Raw genomic sequence first — 16,706 nt, forward strand, 5'->3', positions numbered from 1 at the left:
CGGGCGGGCGGGCGGGCAGCGGGGAGGCGCGGGGAGAGGGACGCCGCCCGGACGGACGGGTCTTCCTTGTGGACATTCGTCTGAGGTTGGGGGGCGGCATGGCCTTTGGACTCACACCGTCTCCGCTCGGCCGCTGTTGGTTGTTGACTCTGGGCAAATAACTTAACATCTCTAAAGTCTGTTCCCTACCCCTGGAGGGGGGCCGAAGCTGGCCACGCCCGAGAAGCCGTTTCATTTCGCAGACATGGTCTGTACGCGGCAGGATTTAATCAATGCCGTACTGCAGCCACCTCTTGACTCACTTCTTTGTGGCAGGAAAGTTGCCCAATTAACGATGCACTCAGTGACTAAGGATGGGCTGGTGTACAGGCAGGCTCTGAAATCTGCTCTGCCGCGGGATCTTGGGTAAATTACTTGTTTCATTTCTGTTGGGGCAATCCTTGTCTCATAGTAACTGTGAGGATGGAATGGGTTACTGCATCTCATGGCACACATAAACTAATTACTAAAATTCTAGGGCACATAAAAATATTTTTTGCCGATCTGACAAAAAAAGGTATAATTTTGATTCAGTCACACTGGATGGCTAATGTGTTCGCTGTTGTCATTTTAAAAATTTGACAACCTAGTCAGGTATTGCATGTTTTAAAAGTTCTTGCGGCACACCGGTTGGAAATCACTGACCTGAAGCACTGGAACCTTACCTGGCATCTAGTAAGTGCTCGATAAATGCCCGCTACTGTTATCCTGGCTTCCTACGGGTCAGAGCTCTGGTGGTTATCCTGCCTTCCATCCCAGTGATACAGACTTCTGTGCTTCTTATTCTTGTGGAACGTTCTCTAGGTTTGGGAACCAATATTTATATAGATCGACAGAGTGAGAGGGATTATGCAAGTTTATTTGGGAGGCAAAGACTGAAAGAGAAAGTCTCAGAGAATAAAAGCACAGTGTGAGAAAAGAAAGCAAAGACATGAAATAAGCAAGGGTAGTTGCTTTCATTTCTAAAGATGTTATTTGGTTGGTAAAAGCAGGATAAAACAGAATAAGTTGATAAAGTTCATTTTATTTAAATATATCTTTAAAGGCATAGCAGTGATCAGTGAAGAAGAAAGCCCAGGTGTGGGAAAACTGCTACTCCAACCAAGAATGTGACACACAGGCAAGACACATCTAAGTTAGTGAAAGTCCTCACATAAGAGAATACTCAAGAGAAAAGGAAATTCAGATCCCAAGGGTTAAACTCCAAAGGTGGACAATTGCTTGCATTTACTGACAAGCTGACCATGAACTCCAGGTAAGGTTGGAATTTTTCTTGTTTCTTGGTTGGTCTCTCTCAGCATATATTCTATTATGTATTGAAAATTGTTAGAACCACAGACTCTCAGAGGCCATCCAACTGAACTGACTACTGATCTGCACTGTTACTTTCATAATTTAAAGGTTAATAGTCTCTCACAAGCATCTTTTTTCTCTGTAAAATGTAACCTTAAAAGTTTTGCTGATATGTGAGTTGATCCCTGTAGGCACATACCATTCATTTTAAAAGCGTAAACATGTAGAAAGAGGACCCAGTATGTACACGCTCAGCACCAATTTAGCGGTGTGTATACTGTTCTTTGCTATACCCTAGATGACCTGGATATTTCTAGTGTACTCTGGACATATTACCTAGTCTGTCAATATTGTCCTTCAAATTGATAGAAAGCAGGGACTGGGTGATGTTCTTACAATTAATTCTACACAGAGATGCATACAGATGAATGAAGCCTCGTGTGTGACCTGCCAGTGTTTTCCGAGGACTAAATGCTAAACCTCAGAAACTAGAGCAGCCATCCTTTTGTCAACAGATCTCCAAGGGCCTCAGGACAGGGGATAAGAGATATTCATCTCTGCCCAATTTTATTGGATTTCAGCCCTTTATGCTGCTGCCAAGATGAGTCTTCTGAGTCCTGACCTTTTCCCCCTGGACAACTTTACCATTTTGTATATCTCAATAAATAGTTTGGTTCTTACCTGGGGCTAGCTATCCTAGATAAGCAAAATTATCACTCATGCCCAACCTACTGGCCCTTTCTCTTGCCTTTCTGGACCCTCCAGTAGTGCGATATACAAACAAAGCGTTCATTTCACAAAGAGAATCAATCTCCTAGGAGAAGAGGGTCAGTGAAAGCCCTGCAGAGAAAAGGCCTGAACTGAGTTTTGCCAGGTGAATGGGTGGGGCATTCCAAGCAGCACAAAGAACACCTTGGACAGCTTGGGGCCTGTATTCCCAGCAGTTTCCCCACCCTTCTAATGCCCCTGGAGTATCACTCCCAGCAGTGACTCGGAGTGCTAAAGGACCGGGGTGCCTTCTAGGAGAGGTATTAAAATACAGGCAGTAGGCCTTTTAGAGGGGGGCATGCAACCTTCTCTCCATTACAACAGAAGAGATCCTCTGAACGTTTTTAAATAAAAGAATAGCAGGATTCAATCTTAGAAAAAATGACTTCTAAATACAAATATGTAGCCTGGCTGGTGTGGCTCAGTGGTTGATTATCAACCCATGAACCAAGAGGTTCCTGGTTCGATTCCCAGTCAGGGCACATGCCCGGGTTTTGGGCTCAATTCCCGGTGGTGGGTATGCAGGAGGCAGCTGATCAATGTGCCTCTCTCATTGATGTTTCTATCTATCCCTCTCCCCCTCTCTCTAAAATCCGTAAGTATATATTTTTAAAAAATAAATATAAACATGTATTTCCAGTTCCTTAATGGAAATATCTACTGGAAAGTCCTGTAAGTTCTCAAATATTTGTATGAGATACCCAAAAATCTGTACATAAAGCATACAATCTGATCAGTTTTGACACATGTATACATGGAATAAACCACAATAAAAATTAAGAACATTTTTATCACCCCAAAAGTTTCCTTGTACTTTTTGGTTATAAATATGTTTTCACTGATTTCAGAGAGATGAAGAGAGAGGGAGAGAGAGATAGAAACATCAATGATGAGAATTATTGATTGGCTGCCTCCTGTACACCCTCCACTTGGGATGGAGCCCACAATCTGGGTATGTACCCTGACCAGGAATCAAACTGTGACCTCCTGGTTCATAGGTCAATGCTCAACCACTGAGCACCACTGGCCAGGCTCCTTGTACTTCTTTGTAATCCATCCTCCTTACTACCATCCCCACCACTGGTCTTCTTCCTGTCATTGTAGACACGAACATGCCTCCCCCAAACTGGGCCCATCAGGGTCTTTCTCCAGGGAATCTGGATCTGGAAAGGACACAGTGGCAGAAGGTGGCTGAAGCTGTCCTCCAATGACAACTGCCTAGAGAAGCGGTTCTCAACCTGTGGGTCGCGACCCCTTTGGCAGTCGAACGACCCTTTCACAGGGGCCGCCTAAGACCATCCTGCATATCAGATATTTACATTACGATTCATAACAGTAGCAACATTACAGTTATGAAGTAGCAACGAAAATAATTTTATGGTTGGGTCACACCATGAGGAACTGTATTTAAAGGGCCAGAAGGTTGAGAACCACTGGCCTAGAGGGACAGTCCACACATTCCTGCTACAGGTATCTGTGGGCTGGTTCTTGCCTTCTGCAGCTTGTTTGTTTTTTCAGTTTTATGAGCTGCCTAATATCCTTCTAACATGTCATTTATTGCTTAATTGTGTCTGTTGCTTGCAAACATAGAACCCACATACACTGCACTTCCTCCTATAGTCACCATTTCAGGGAAGGGCGCCATGAAATTCTAGTCTCTCAAGCCTAATCTAGAATAATTCCTTAAAACTTGAGTCTTTATCATGTGTCATCTTCTAACACATTAAATCCTGCCCATTCTTCTCCCTGCTCAATATTCTGTCTCTATAAAATTCTTACTTGTTCTACTCATTATTTCTCTAGTACCTAGTACAGTGCTTGGCACTGAGCAGGTACTCAATAAATGCTTGCTGAGTGATTGAACAAGAGGTGATATTGTCCATCACCCTTAGAAACAAAAACAGATGGATGGATGAGTATTTACATGTGTGCGTGTTTACCAGGGTGGCAAGACTTCTAAGTTAGCTTTTAATGTATCGCAGAAGCAAGTGATACAGCTGAACCAGGACTTTTGATTCCCAATTCCATGCCATTTCCATTATATTATTATACTTTGTACCCTTTTCCTTGGAGTTCCGTTTCTTCTTCCATCCTGCTCAGGTCCTTACTTCACCAAGTACCAGACTATTAACACTAGATAGAACTCTAATGTAACCCCATTCCAAGGGTATTTGCTTATTAACCAAGGGTAGGGGGTAGGTGCATGTAGTAGAGTATCTAGATCAGTGGTTCTCAACCTTCTGGCCCTTTAAATCCAGTTCCTCATGTTGTGACCCAACCGTAAAATTATTTTTATTGCTACTTCATAAATGTAATGTTGCTACTGTTATGAATCATAATGTAAATATCTGGTATGCAGGATGGTCTTAGGCGACCCCTGTGAAAGGGTCGTTCGACTGCCAAAGGGGTCGCAACCCACAGGTTGAGAACCTCTGATCTAGATTGAGGAGCCTGTAGCCCAGTGGTTCTCAACCTTGGCTGCACATTAGAATCACCTGGGAATCTTTTTAAAATCCTGATTTCTGGGTCTCATCCTCCGGAAATTCTGTTTCTTTGTTATGGGGTGGGGCCACAACATTAGTAACAAAGAAACAGAATTTCCAGAGGACGAGGCCTCGAAATCAGGATTTTAAAAAGATTCCCAGGTGATTCTAATGTGCAGCCAAGGTTGAGAACCACTGCTGTAGCCCATGGCATCATCAAATAGTTAAAGCCGGAAGGTCAAGTGAGCTGGAAGTCATGGATGTGACTAAAGATTTCTGAACCCAGAGAAGCAATAACCTTGCCAACTCGGAGAACAGTGTGCTGGACTGAGACAACCTCCCTGTCAAGCAAAGACTCCATACATAGAATAAAGCTTTATTTAACAATCTGAAAATATGTTCTTTTGGCTTTAAGTCTTGAAAAATGAGTGGTAAATCCAAGATTTGTTTCCCGTTCTCTAGTATGGATGGATGTGTGTATGCATCTATAGATGCTTTTGCTTGTCATAGTCATTTTAGCCCCACTTTATTTAATATATAAAGTCTTATTATATAACAATGCTAAAGTCTGAATTAAATATTCCCTGAGTCTAATAATCTCTTCTTCCAAGCCTGTCTGCCTCCCTCCTTCCCCTAAGCCTGCTCCTCAGCCTCCATTAATGCTAGGTCTTTAGAGACAATCAGCATCCACTTTGAGAACCTAGAAATGAATGTTAGACCTTAAGTCTCTGTGCTTATATACCCTCTAGCTGAAGAATCTCTCTGGGAGATGTACATATGCGGGAGGTCTTGGCAGTTACTCTTCAGAGTTGTGCACTTTGAATTGTAGATACCTGGAAAGTAAACATGATTGCATTAGATGCTCACCTGTCCTCCCACCAACCACTCAAGGAGGGTAAAAACTCAATTTGCTTCTATCAAACTATATTTCATGTCATGTAATATTGAGGGAAGTGAAGCTGGTTGTTGGGATTATTGTCAAAACTTTTTGCAGATACTGGTCATTGCATCCTTCATCATCTCTTTTCAGGATTCACAGGAGAAATTTCCTTTTCATCTTAGTAGCAGGAGTCGTTTGAAGGAATGGCATCATGAATTGGGTGGACTGATCAGATTTTTCTCTTCTTGGATGTTTAGAAAGTCTGGAACCAATTTTGTGATCCATCCTTAGTAAGTTTATTTCATAGAATGTATTTTTCTACTTGCCTAATTCATCGCTCCATTTTATGTCACTGTCATTAATATATTTGAGTTACGTTGCTATATTTTGTGTGTGTATATGTATTTGCCTTTTTGTATGTAATTTCTTTTTCTTTTTGAAATAAGTTCAGAAATAAATAAGTACTTGGGATATAGGGCTATGGTGAGAGTTCAAGGCCAAGTGTTGGGGAATGGACACCCCAAACCCACAATGTCCTAGTTTACGCTTGGTTCCCCTGTTCCCACCTGCTTGACTTTGCTCTAAGGATATTGTTCACTGCTGGGTTCCCCTAGCAGCCATGGTGAAGATTCTAATCTGTAGTCAAACTTCTGTGCACTCCCAATGACCGATCTTACCACCCATCTTGGTCTCTGTGTATCTGTCCACCTTACCTCTTCTTGAAGCTCAGGTGCTGCGACGTTGCTGTCTTCTGGAACCACAGAGGCACGACGCCGGAGACCTTGGCTCTATAAAAAGAAGAGTTCTGCCAGTGAGAGGTGGCTCAACCTCCCCAGCCTCTCAGCTGAGAAGGGTCTTCTGTGCCTTACACTCTACAGGGTCACAGACAATACAAAGGGTAAACATACAATGTTGTTTCACTACAGCCTGACGGCACCAGGGAAGGCTTTACTGTCATCCTCTTTCACAGGTCAAGACACCAAGATGCAGAGGGTGAAATGACTTGCTGAGACAGGCATCCAGGTCTTGGGCTCTAGAGTTGTTTCCATAATCAGACACTGTAATTTGTGTGACATGCATCAGTGTGTATGTCTATGTGGGAGTCGGTGAGGATATAAATATAGGTCTTAAGAACACTACCTACCACTTTCAGACTAACCCTCCTTAAGAATACACTGCAGTCAACACACTGAGATGATCCTAACCTAACCTATGGCAGTTAGGAGAGGCAAGTGGTATGTTTTCTTTGGGAAAAGTTCTAGGTTCTGCAGTAGGAACCCAAAGTGTGAAAAGCTCTGTCTAGGACAGGGGTGGGCAAACTTTTCGACTCGAGGGCCACAGTGGGTTCTTAAACTGGACCGGAGGGCCGGAACAAAAGCATGGATGGAGTGTTTGTGTGAACTAATATAAATTCAAAGTAAACATCATTACATAAAAGGGTACGGTCTTTTTTTTTGTTTTATTCATTTCAAACGGGCCGGATCTGGCCCGCGGGCCGTAGTTTGCCCACGGCTGGTCTAGGAGCTGCTAAGCCAGGAGAAGGCCTTGGAACTCTACAATTAAGAATTAATTTATTTTTAATTGAAGTTTAATTAACACACTATAAATTCACCCTTTTAGAGTAGAACCAATTTCTATCAGTATGACAGCTACTTGAAATTTTCTGATTTTTCCTTTTAGGAAAAATTTCCTCTATTCTCTCCTCTGATTTCAGGCCAGGAATTACCTGAAAGGTAATACTACCTCCCAGAAAGTTATCATCCTCTCACAGGTATTTCAAATGCTAAGCAAGAACAAATTTCCTCATAGTGATCTTTTTTATATGTGATCCATTTTATATGTGATATGTCCATAATTCTGCTTGAGAGAAAATACGATTTATGATGTATCTGCAAGGGAAGGAAAGTAAACAGATCTAGTAGGACAAAGGTTTCAGAGGACTGATGACACTGATAGGCTAGGATCTAAGACGCTCTAGCTGCTTAATTCCATAGGAAAAATAGGTTTCCTTAGCTGATGACCAAAGCAATCCCACAGGAAAGGCTGTGAGTAAACACTATAATTCTCAAAACAAAACAAAACAAAACAAAAAACAGTAACACTGTAATTCTCAGATATAAGGAGGTCGCCTCAGGGGAAAGGAGGTTGTGTCTTGTACCTCATTCCAAAGGAGAACAGTGTGATTAGCCTGTTTTCAAGACCAGCATCTCGGTCCCCATAATCTCCCTTTCAATAAGATTACTCCAAGAATGAAAATTTGTTTTATTATTCATCAGAGCCAAAAAGCTCACATTATTGCAGCCTCCATACTACAGTCATATATTACAAAGTCAAATATAAATTAATTTTGGATTTCCCATATTGTTGAGTTACTCTTCTCAGTGCAGAAATGTGGGAAGTAGCTATACTTGATTCGAAATCCCACAGTTACCCTGGGTTTCTTCACTATCCATATGCCCCACATCTCTCTCTATCAGCATAGTGACCTCACACCAGAAACCAGCCAAGAGAAAGTTTTATATCTTGCTCTGTTAGGACCTTCACTACCTCATGTGAATCAAGTCTCAGGGCATAATAATGTTGATGACGTAGATTTTAGTACCTCAGGGGGGTCAGCCAAGATGAGCTTGTTGTTCTCTTCTTTGTCTTCCATCTTACTTGCCTTGTCAGATTCTGAAAAAACCTGTAGATCAAAGAGGACAACGTAGAAGAAAGTTCCAAACCTTCACACCCTGGATACCACCCTGGTGCCTGTTGTTCATGTTAACTCCTCTCAGATAGCGGGAGGCTTCTAAGGTATCGTAGTCAACCTTCCTTAGGCATAGGCAGTGATAGGGTAGTGTGATCTGAGGGGTACCAGAAATCTCATACTCCCAGACAGCCACATGGCTCGTGCCCTGGCCTCTTTCATTGCCCCAACGTCACCTTCTCTGGCCACTCTCTGTTTAAAATCGCAATTCAGCCCCAATTCCCTACTTAACTTTTCTCCCTATCTTTTATCACCACTAATTATAATTTTACTTATTTATTCTGTTTTGTATTCATCTTCTCCCCTCCTCCACTAGGACATAAGATGCAGGAAGGCAGGGTATTTTACGCTTTGTTCACTGTAATACCCCACTTCCTAAAAAAGTGCCTGGTACATTGTAAGGACTCACTAAGTAATTGTGGAATGCATGGATGAATGAATCTTGGTACCATACAGTCAGATGTCTCACCAAAATCCGCCCTACAATGCGCCTGACAGATGATCATATATCTTAGCTTTTAATTTCAAGGAAGGAGAACTATTTGTCATGGTGGCCCATCACATTTTGTTGTTTAGAAGCCCCTTGTGTCCCCTTTCTTATATATATATATAATATTAATATTTTTATTGATTTCAGAGAGAAAAAAGTAGAGGAAGAGAGGCCTAGAAACATCAATGATAAGAGAGAATCACTGATCAGCTACCTCATGCCTACTGGGGATTGAGCGGCAACCCAGGTATGTACCCTAATGGAATCAATTGTGGCCTCCTTCCTGGTTCATGGGCTGACGCTAAACCACTGAACCATACTGGTCGGGCATCCCTATATTAAAAAAATTTTTTTCCCATACCATTTTTTAACAGAGCTAATTGCTAAAAGTTCCCCTGGTATTGATTCAAAATGTACTTTAAAAAAATCTTTATACATAGGGCCTAGTTCTGCCCTCAGGAATCTCATAGAACACATCAAATCTCTCTATGATAGCCTTTCCGTCTGAATAGAATATGACTTGATTGCTAGATTCTTCACAGACCTGCTTGTTCTCCAGAGGGGCTGTGTCTCTATTTTAACACCATTCTTTTCTCATCCACATTCTCATCTGTCAAAAGCCCATCTTTTTTGCTTTCCTTCCTCTCTGAGTTCCTCCTAGGTCTTTCTTATCAATGAAATGATTCTTTGCCAGTTTGGTTGAGGTCTATTTACCACAGTCACAAGTATGACAAACTGAAGTGAGACCCTCTTCCCTACCCCCTATTCAAAAGTTAAAGCTCAAGATGTCAGGTATAGCTTCTTTATTGGAACTCCCCAAACTTGTAGCAAAAAAGAAAACTAGTAGAAATCTTTCATAATATTATTGGAGATAAGCCCTTCGTTGAAGTCAAATACCCTAAGAGTACAGGTCAGTAAATTAATTGCTCTGGAGATGTGAAATAATCCCCAGAACAACAACAAAAAAAGGTGGTCAAGAGTATCCTTGAGACTATAATATGACAAAATCTGATTAACTGTGGGACAACCGGGCCACAGTAAAGATGATCTACAGGGAGGTTATAAAAGAGAATAGAGATTTAATCAGATGCACGCTCACCTGAGGGATCACCGAGGTGGGGGAAGTACAAAGATCTGGGTTCAGAGTGTCGGTGTTTTCCTTTTCTCTGTCCTCAGGAGTTCTTACTGGCTTCTGTGGTGGCTGTGGATCAAGAGGAATCTCGAAAGTGGCCCTAGAACTAGGACTTGGAGGCCCAGCCCCCAAGGAGGCCCTGGGGCTGGTGGGTGAACCTGGTTCAGAAGCTGCAGGACTGGAGGGTGTGTTCCCTGAGGGGGTTCTGGAGCTGGGAGTGGCTCTGGGTGGAGGAGGCCTATTAGGGGGTGCTGAGGTCCTCTGGACAGGGGCTCTCTTCTTTAGTTGTTTAGACCCTTCACTTGAGGTTCGGGTTCGGAGGACAACTTCTGGGAGAGATGCAGGCTGCTCTGACGGGATCAGGGCTCTGCCTGGGGATGGATCTGGGGAGCTAGAGAAAACTTCCTCCTGGGACTCGCCACCCTCATTGGGCTGGGGAGAAGAGGGCTGGGCCTGGGTAGGGCCATTGCAGGCTGGCAGAGGCTCTTCCTCCTCAGAGGAGTTTGCTTCAGCCTCTTCTTTCTCTATTTCCTTTTCTTTTAAGGGCTCTTCTTTAATCTCAGAGTTGTCTTCTCCCTGAGCTGGATCCGACGTGAGCTCTTCTTCACTTGCTGAGATGGAGTCCCTCTCACTTGTCAAGGAAAGTGTGGAGGGACTGGTAGGTGAGGTAGGAGGGCTGGAGACTGTAGATGTTCGAACTGGGGAAGAGATGACTAAAGAGCGTCTGCTGCTGCTAAAAAATTGAAGGATATTCAGATTCAGAAGAGCAAAAAAAAAAAAAAAAAAAAAGGGAAGTTTTATTGGGCATTTTTAAGTACCCCCAAATAATGATGCATGCTATAGAATAACAGAATAAAATGACACTAGAAAGTCTATATAATTTGCAATAATGCTTATGTTATCAAGTGGAGTGTAAAAGGCTATATCAAAATCTCAATTATTTAAAAATATATAAAGAAAAAGAGATCAGAAAGTAATAAGAACATACTAACAAAATATTTTCTCTGGAAAAAAGATTCATGGGTGATATGCAGTTGATCTTCATGGACTCTGCATTTGCAAATTCACCGACTCCCTAAAATTTACTTGTAACCTAAAATCAATACTCGTGATGCTTTCATGGTCATTCATGGACATGTGCAAGCTGTGAAAAATCAGTGCCTGACAGCACTTTCTCACCTGAGGTCTAACAAGGAAATATGCTGCCTTCTTGTTTCAGCTCTCACATTGTAAACATGTCCTTTTGCCATATTTTTCACACTGCTGTACTTTTGTTAGTGGTTTTTCTGTTTAGAATGGCCTCCAAATTATAGTGCTAAAGTGCTAAGAGCTAAAGGACTGTGATGTGCCTTACAGAGAAAATATGTATGTTATAAGCTTTGTTCAGACATGAGTTATATAATTCTGTGGGCTGTGAGTTCAATGTTAATGAATCAACAACATATATCAAATAAACTGTCTTTAAACAGAAACACACAGAAGACAAGGTTATGTATTGATCAGTTGATGAAAATGTTGAGACCAGGGACTCACAGAAACCTAATCGTGTTTCCCCTGGGAACAGTGGTTCAGTATTCACTAATTTAGTGCTTATGGTGACTTTATAGAACATAACTACCATAAACAAAAAATTTAACTGTAACATGAATCAAGTAGGCTGGATACTGTGATAAGTGCTTCTACAGCCAGCATTAGCTTAACTCTCACCTTCTTAAGGCCTCCTATGTACTGTACACTGAGTGATTAAGCAACTCACAAGTCTTTCCTTGACAGGTGCCAACTATGTGTGTGCCCTGAGCACGAGGATGGGAGATGGGGATAGGAAGAGAAAGAGGTAAAAGAAAGTTCCTTCTAAGGGAGTTTCTGATACGACATAAGCTGAGTGATACAAGGTTCTTTCTAGCACTACAATTCTAGAGGTCAGTAGGTGGAGAAGGCCCAGGACACAGCAAGAAAACACCAGATTTCCTTACAAGGTTCTGAGACATCTTGGTGTAATCATAAGTTTTAGATGAATGAACAATTAGAGAGAACTATGGTTTTCAATATTGGAAAGAGGAGAGAATTTTTTGATCAAAAGGGATTTCTCCTAGGAAGTCTACTTTGGCTCTTTAGTGATTCTTTTTAATAGTTTGTAACTAATTGCTAAATGAGAAGTTCAAGCAACAGATGTGAGCCCTATTCTTTCATCAAGTCTCAAGCTCAATTTCATCACCTCTTTAAAGCCTTCTCAGGCTGTCTGTACATTGGCAATTACTTATCTCTCTGGCATTCCTACCGGTCTCATTAGGCACTTCATATGTGCAAAAGTTTAAATTGGTCCTTATCTCCTTATGCACATTTTCTGTCCTTTCAACTTTTTGTAAATCAATTCAGGGAAAGAACAAATCTCTATGTCTTTGGATCCCTAATTCTCAGCATAAAACTTGACCATAGAAGGAATGTAATCAAACTTCCTGAATAAAGGCTTCCAAATAAGAAAGTGATCACATTCTGAGGGACCAGTGAATTGCTTATACTTACCAGCATAAAGAATGTATGCTGGCAATTGACACACAGAAAAGAGAAAAAAGTGGAAAATCAATCCATAACAGATTTGCAATGAGTATCATTAAATAATTACTATCCAGAATATTTTTTATCCCCCCAAAAGTTCATATAACTAAAATATTTTTAAAAGGGTATAGAGCCTGGCTGGTGTGGTTCAGTGATTGAGCATGGACCCATGAACCAATAGGTCACAGGTTCGATTCCTGGTCAGGGCACATGCCCAGGTTGCAGCTCAATCTCCAGTAGGGGGTGTGCAGGAGGCGGCTGGTCAATGATTCTCTCATTGATGTTTCTACCTCTCTCTCTTCCTCTCCCTTTCTCTCTCTCTAAAAAAAATAAATAAAAAGGGTAAACAATCCAAATGAAAAATTTGAAAAAAGGATAAACAGGAGACTTACAGAGCAGGAATCTTAAATGGCTAATAATGTGAAAAGATGTTCAAGCTCATTAGCAATTGTGGAGATGTGAATTAAAACTGCAAAAAAATTAGATTTCATACCCATTAGGTTGAAAACTAAGTATGACAACGTTACATATAGCAAGAATATGGAGCAATGAGGGCTTTTATTTACTGTTGGTGGATTGTAAATGGAAACAATCACTCTGAAGAACAATTTGGCAGTGGCAGTATCTAGTAAGGCTGAAGAAGCCTAAATGCACAGACTCTGTGGCTCAGCAATGCCACTCCCTGTACACACCCTAAGGAAACTCCTGATAATATTCACAAAGAGAAATGGAAAATGTGTTCACTGCAACATTATTTGTAATAGCAAAAACTAGGAAACAATCCAAATATTCATTAGCAGGAGGAGAGATAAATTGTGAACTAGCCATACAACAGCATCCATAACAGTATGGAAAGAACAGAGCTAGCAACATGAAACAACAAGAATAAATAATTCTCACAAACAATACTAAGAACAAAAGAAGTTTAAAAAAAATACAGTACAATTCTATTTATATGGTTTAAAAACATGCAAAAAATATTTTCTGTGTGTATAATAAAAGTAAAAAGACATGCAGGGGGATAATAGATACTGAATTTAAGATAGTGATTACCTTTGGTGGAAAGTGAGTGGGGAAGGGATACTGGTAGCTTCAATTATATATATAACTAGAGGCCTGGTGTACGAAATTCGTGCATGGGTAGGGTCCCTAGGCCTGGCCGGTGATGAGGACCGACAGGGGCCTTCTGGCTGCCAGCTGGGGCCTTCCTTCGTTCCACACTACCCCTGGTGGTCAGTGCACATCATAGCGAGCGATAGAACTCCTGGTCTCCCAAACTCCCGCAGGGACACTTTGCATATTAAACTTTTTTATATATAGTTTTCTTAAATTTTGTGGTAGGTATGTGGCTATTTGTTGTCTTACTCTTTATACTTGTAGTTATAGCTGAAATATTTCATAACAGGTAAAATAATTTATATAGGGGTGTAACAACAGATAATATCATGCACATAAGCACCCAGGAATGGCCAGGATTTGGGATGGAAGACAAGACTGTTGAATATGTTCACATACCGGACAAGTGAAACAAGAGTCTCAGAAATTGCTCACCTTGATAGTCCCTTCACCACAAAGACTTTGTTGGAATGTTGCTTCTCCAGTTTGCTCATCACTTCGTAGAGATTGTGGTTCAGCTAGAGCCAGCAAGAGAGAAAGAGATGCTAGCCAGATGGAACCTGAGACTGGCATATCCCTTCTCTACTTTCTTTCAGACAGCTCTCCCAAATAAAACCTTCCCACCCTTAATTATAAAACTCCTCTTCATTTCTTTGGCAGGGTCCTGTCCCACCACCCCTTCCTCCTTGACTTCCTTCTTAAGTTCTGCTTCTTCCATCAGACTGGCAGCTTTTAAGGCTGGGTCCTTGATGTTTGAGATTCTAGCTTCTCAGGTGATCCAGGAAATGAAAACTCATGGTAATATTAACTAGGCAAGTCATAATTTAGCCAAAATAACTGTGTAGTGGAACATGTGTGCATGTGGATGTGAATGTAGTTGATGATAGCTAAGAGTCTTGGAATCCCAGGACTAGAAAAGACTCCATGAGGTCAGTTCTGTGCCTGCATGTCACTGAGTAGGATTGGCCCTATTCAAGACCAATGAACTACCAGAGAAACTGACTGGTGCTTAAACACTGTCCTCTTTGTTCTAAAGCAACCAAAGATAGATATTTCACTACTTAGTTCCCCATTTCAGCTGTTCCTTCCATAGGCCTAACCTCCTTTATTCATCTGAAGTTCAAGTTTTGATCCTATTATTCACTTGTTAACGGGGATGGAAAGGACCCTCTGATATGTATTTATGCTTTAATATGGTCAACACAGTTTAATCAAGTGCTTTTGTTTCATCATGAGAAAAGGGTAAAAATCTGTGGTACTGATATGGATACTTAATGATTATGTAAATTAGGACTACTTTCATATTTACTACAAAAATCCCCTGAGATGTCTAAATTGACCAGCTGTGTCTCACCTTGCTCATTTCCCTGTAGAAGACATCCTTCAAGTTGGAAATGTTTTGAAAGATGGTCACATAACAGCCAATACGACTATCAGGAGGCAAAACAACAAACATCCAGGTAAAGGGTTGGTAAAGAAAGTCTTTTTTTGAAAACACAAGGTAGGAGCTTTAGCCAAAGCCAGCCACCACCAAGGACCCTCAGAGAAAAGCACCCCACATCCTAAGACTCAGGATGTTCTGGGATCTGCTTCCTCAGAGCCAGCCCAGGAGCACACTTGACTCTCAGGAATGAGAAGGCCAGAGGAGACACTCAGCCCAGGCTGACACCAAAGTGTAACAGATCTCTAGCTGCATGAAGTTATCTGATTCAGGCTCTTCAGGTATTGAAGCAGACATTAAAGTGCTTTGAAGAATTTTTAAAGTGCTATCCTATCTAATAAAAGAGAAAAATGGTAATTGGCGTACGACGATACCCTTTTCATTGGCTAATCAGGGCTATATGCAAATTAACTGCCAACTATGATTGGCAGTTAACTGCCAACTAAGATTGGCAGTTAACTGCCAACAAGATGGCGGTTAATTTGCATATGTAGGCACAATGCAGGGAGGCGAAAGGGAAAGCAGGAAGAAGCCCCCTGCCACTGACAGTGATCGGAAACCCAGGGGGGAGCTAAGAGCTGGGGGGCAGGGCAAAGGCGGGGCCGCCTTTGCCCTGGCCCCCAGCCATGATCGGAGAATCAGGTGCCTTTGCCGCCCTGGCCAGTGATAGCAGGAAGTAGGGGTGGAGCCAGCGATGGGAGCTGGGCATGGTCGAAGCTGGCAGTCCTGGGAGCTAGGGGTCCCTTGCCTGGGCCTAAAGCGGAGCCCACGATCGCGGGGCCGCTGCAGCTGCGGGTCCCCGCTGCCCGGGCCGGAAGCCTAGGCCAGAGGTGTTAGGCCTGGGCAGGGGCGGAGCCTGCAACCGCGGGGAGCTGGGGGTCCCCTGCCCAGGCCTGACACCTCTGCCGGAGGCCTCAGGCCTGGTCAAGGGGCCGATCCGGTGATTGGTGATCGGAGGGTGATGAGGGTCAATTCCTCTGGCCGAGGCATCAGGCCTGGGTGGGGGGCGGAGCCGGGGATTGGGGGGATATGATGGTCCCCTTGCCCAGGCCTGAAGCCTGGGTCAGAGGTCTCAGGCCTGGGCAAGGGGCCGATCCTGCGATTGGAGGGTGATGGGGGTCAACACCTGAGGGCTCCCAGTATGTGAGAGGGGGCAGGCTGGGCTGAGGGACACTCCCCCCCCCACACACACACACCCAGTGCACGAATTTCGTGCACCGGGCCCCTAGTATAAATATAAGGACATACAAAAAAGGGAAAATATTATATGCAAATAAATACAATTATAATAAGTAATTATTCTTTCTCATTATGCAATATTGAACTTCTGTGAAGCTATATGTACATTAATGGAATTCTACTGGAATTGAATTGGGAAAATATACATTTCAAGAAACTATTAAATTTCACTTCTTTTTAAATTAAGTCATATAATGTTTTAGAATACATGTAGTTATTAAAAAGGTTCAATCATAATTAAACTAATATTAACTGACAATATGAAATACAATGGCTGCAACTGCATTAAAGCATAGCTTGTACAGTGAAAAGAAAATAGGATACAAATGGAATTTCTGCTCAGATTCCTCTTCCAGTGTAAAAAATTTACATCTAAAGCACTTTTACCTACTGTGAAACAAAGACATCTTCATTAATGGAAATAATCATCCCATGATTTATCTATGTAAATCTGGACGGTCACAAACCACGCTTGTTTAAAACAATCCATCCTTGTGGCATGAAACCAGATACTCTTACT

At 42.1% G+C, this 16,706-nt stretch overlaps 1 protein-coding gene and 1 long non-coding RNA gene across 4 annotated transcripts in view; one reads left to right on the forward strand and one right to left on the reverse strand.

The window, feature by feature from the left end:
- Positions 1 to 31: 31 nt before the first annotated feature.
- On the forward strand, positions 32 to 5,733 carry LOC132227593 (uncharacterized). The gene is made up of 3 exons (XR_009451210.1): positions 32 to 405; positions 1,085 to 1,294; positions 5,614 to 5,733. It is a non-coding gene; the product is annotated as an uncharacterized LOC132227593 (long non-coding RNA).
- The window catches only part of BIN2 (bridging integrator 2), a 31,366-nt gene continuing 19,603 nt past the window's right edge, over positions 4,944 to 16,706 (reverse strand). The window contains exons 8-13 of one of the 3 annotated variants that reach the window (XM_059682877.1): positions 14,861 to 14,936; positions 13,942 to 14,024; positions 9,802 to 10,564; positions 8,066 to 8,146; positions 6,177 to 6,251; positions 4,944 to 5,416 (exon numbers count right to left, since the gene is read on the reverse strand). In XM_059682877.1, the coding sequence (XP_059538860.1) occupies positions 5,387 to 5,416; positions 6,177 to 6,251; positions 8,066 to 8,146; positions 9,802 to 10,564; positions 13,942 to 14,024; positions 14,861 to 14,936 (1,108 nt within the window). In that variant the 3' untranslated portion in view covers positions 4,944 to 5,386. Of the gene's footprint in view, positions 5,417 to 5,611; positions 5,726 to 6,176; positions 6,252 to 8,065; positions 8,147 to 9,801; positions 10,568 to 13,941; positions 14,025 to 14,860; positions 14,937 to 16,706 lie in introns of those variants that run through there. The other 2 variants (XM_059682876.1, XM_059682878.1) reach the window with 2 other exon arrangements.

Source organism: Myotis daubentonii, chromosome 2 (assembly GCF_963259705.1).
Source record: "Myotis daubentonii chromosome 2, mMyoDau2.1, whole genome shotgun sequence".
In the NCBI taxonomy this organism is placed as follows: Eukaryota; Metazoa; Chordata; class Mammalia; order Chiroptera; family Vespertilionidae; genus Myotis; species Myotis daubentonii.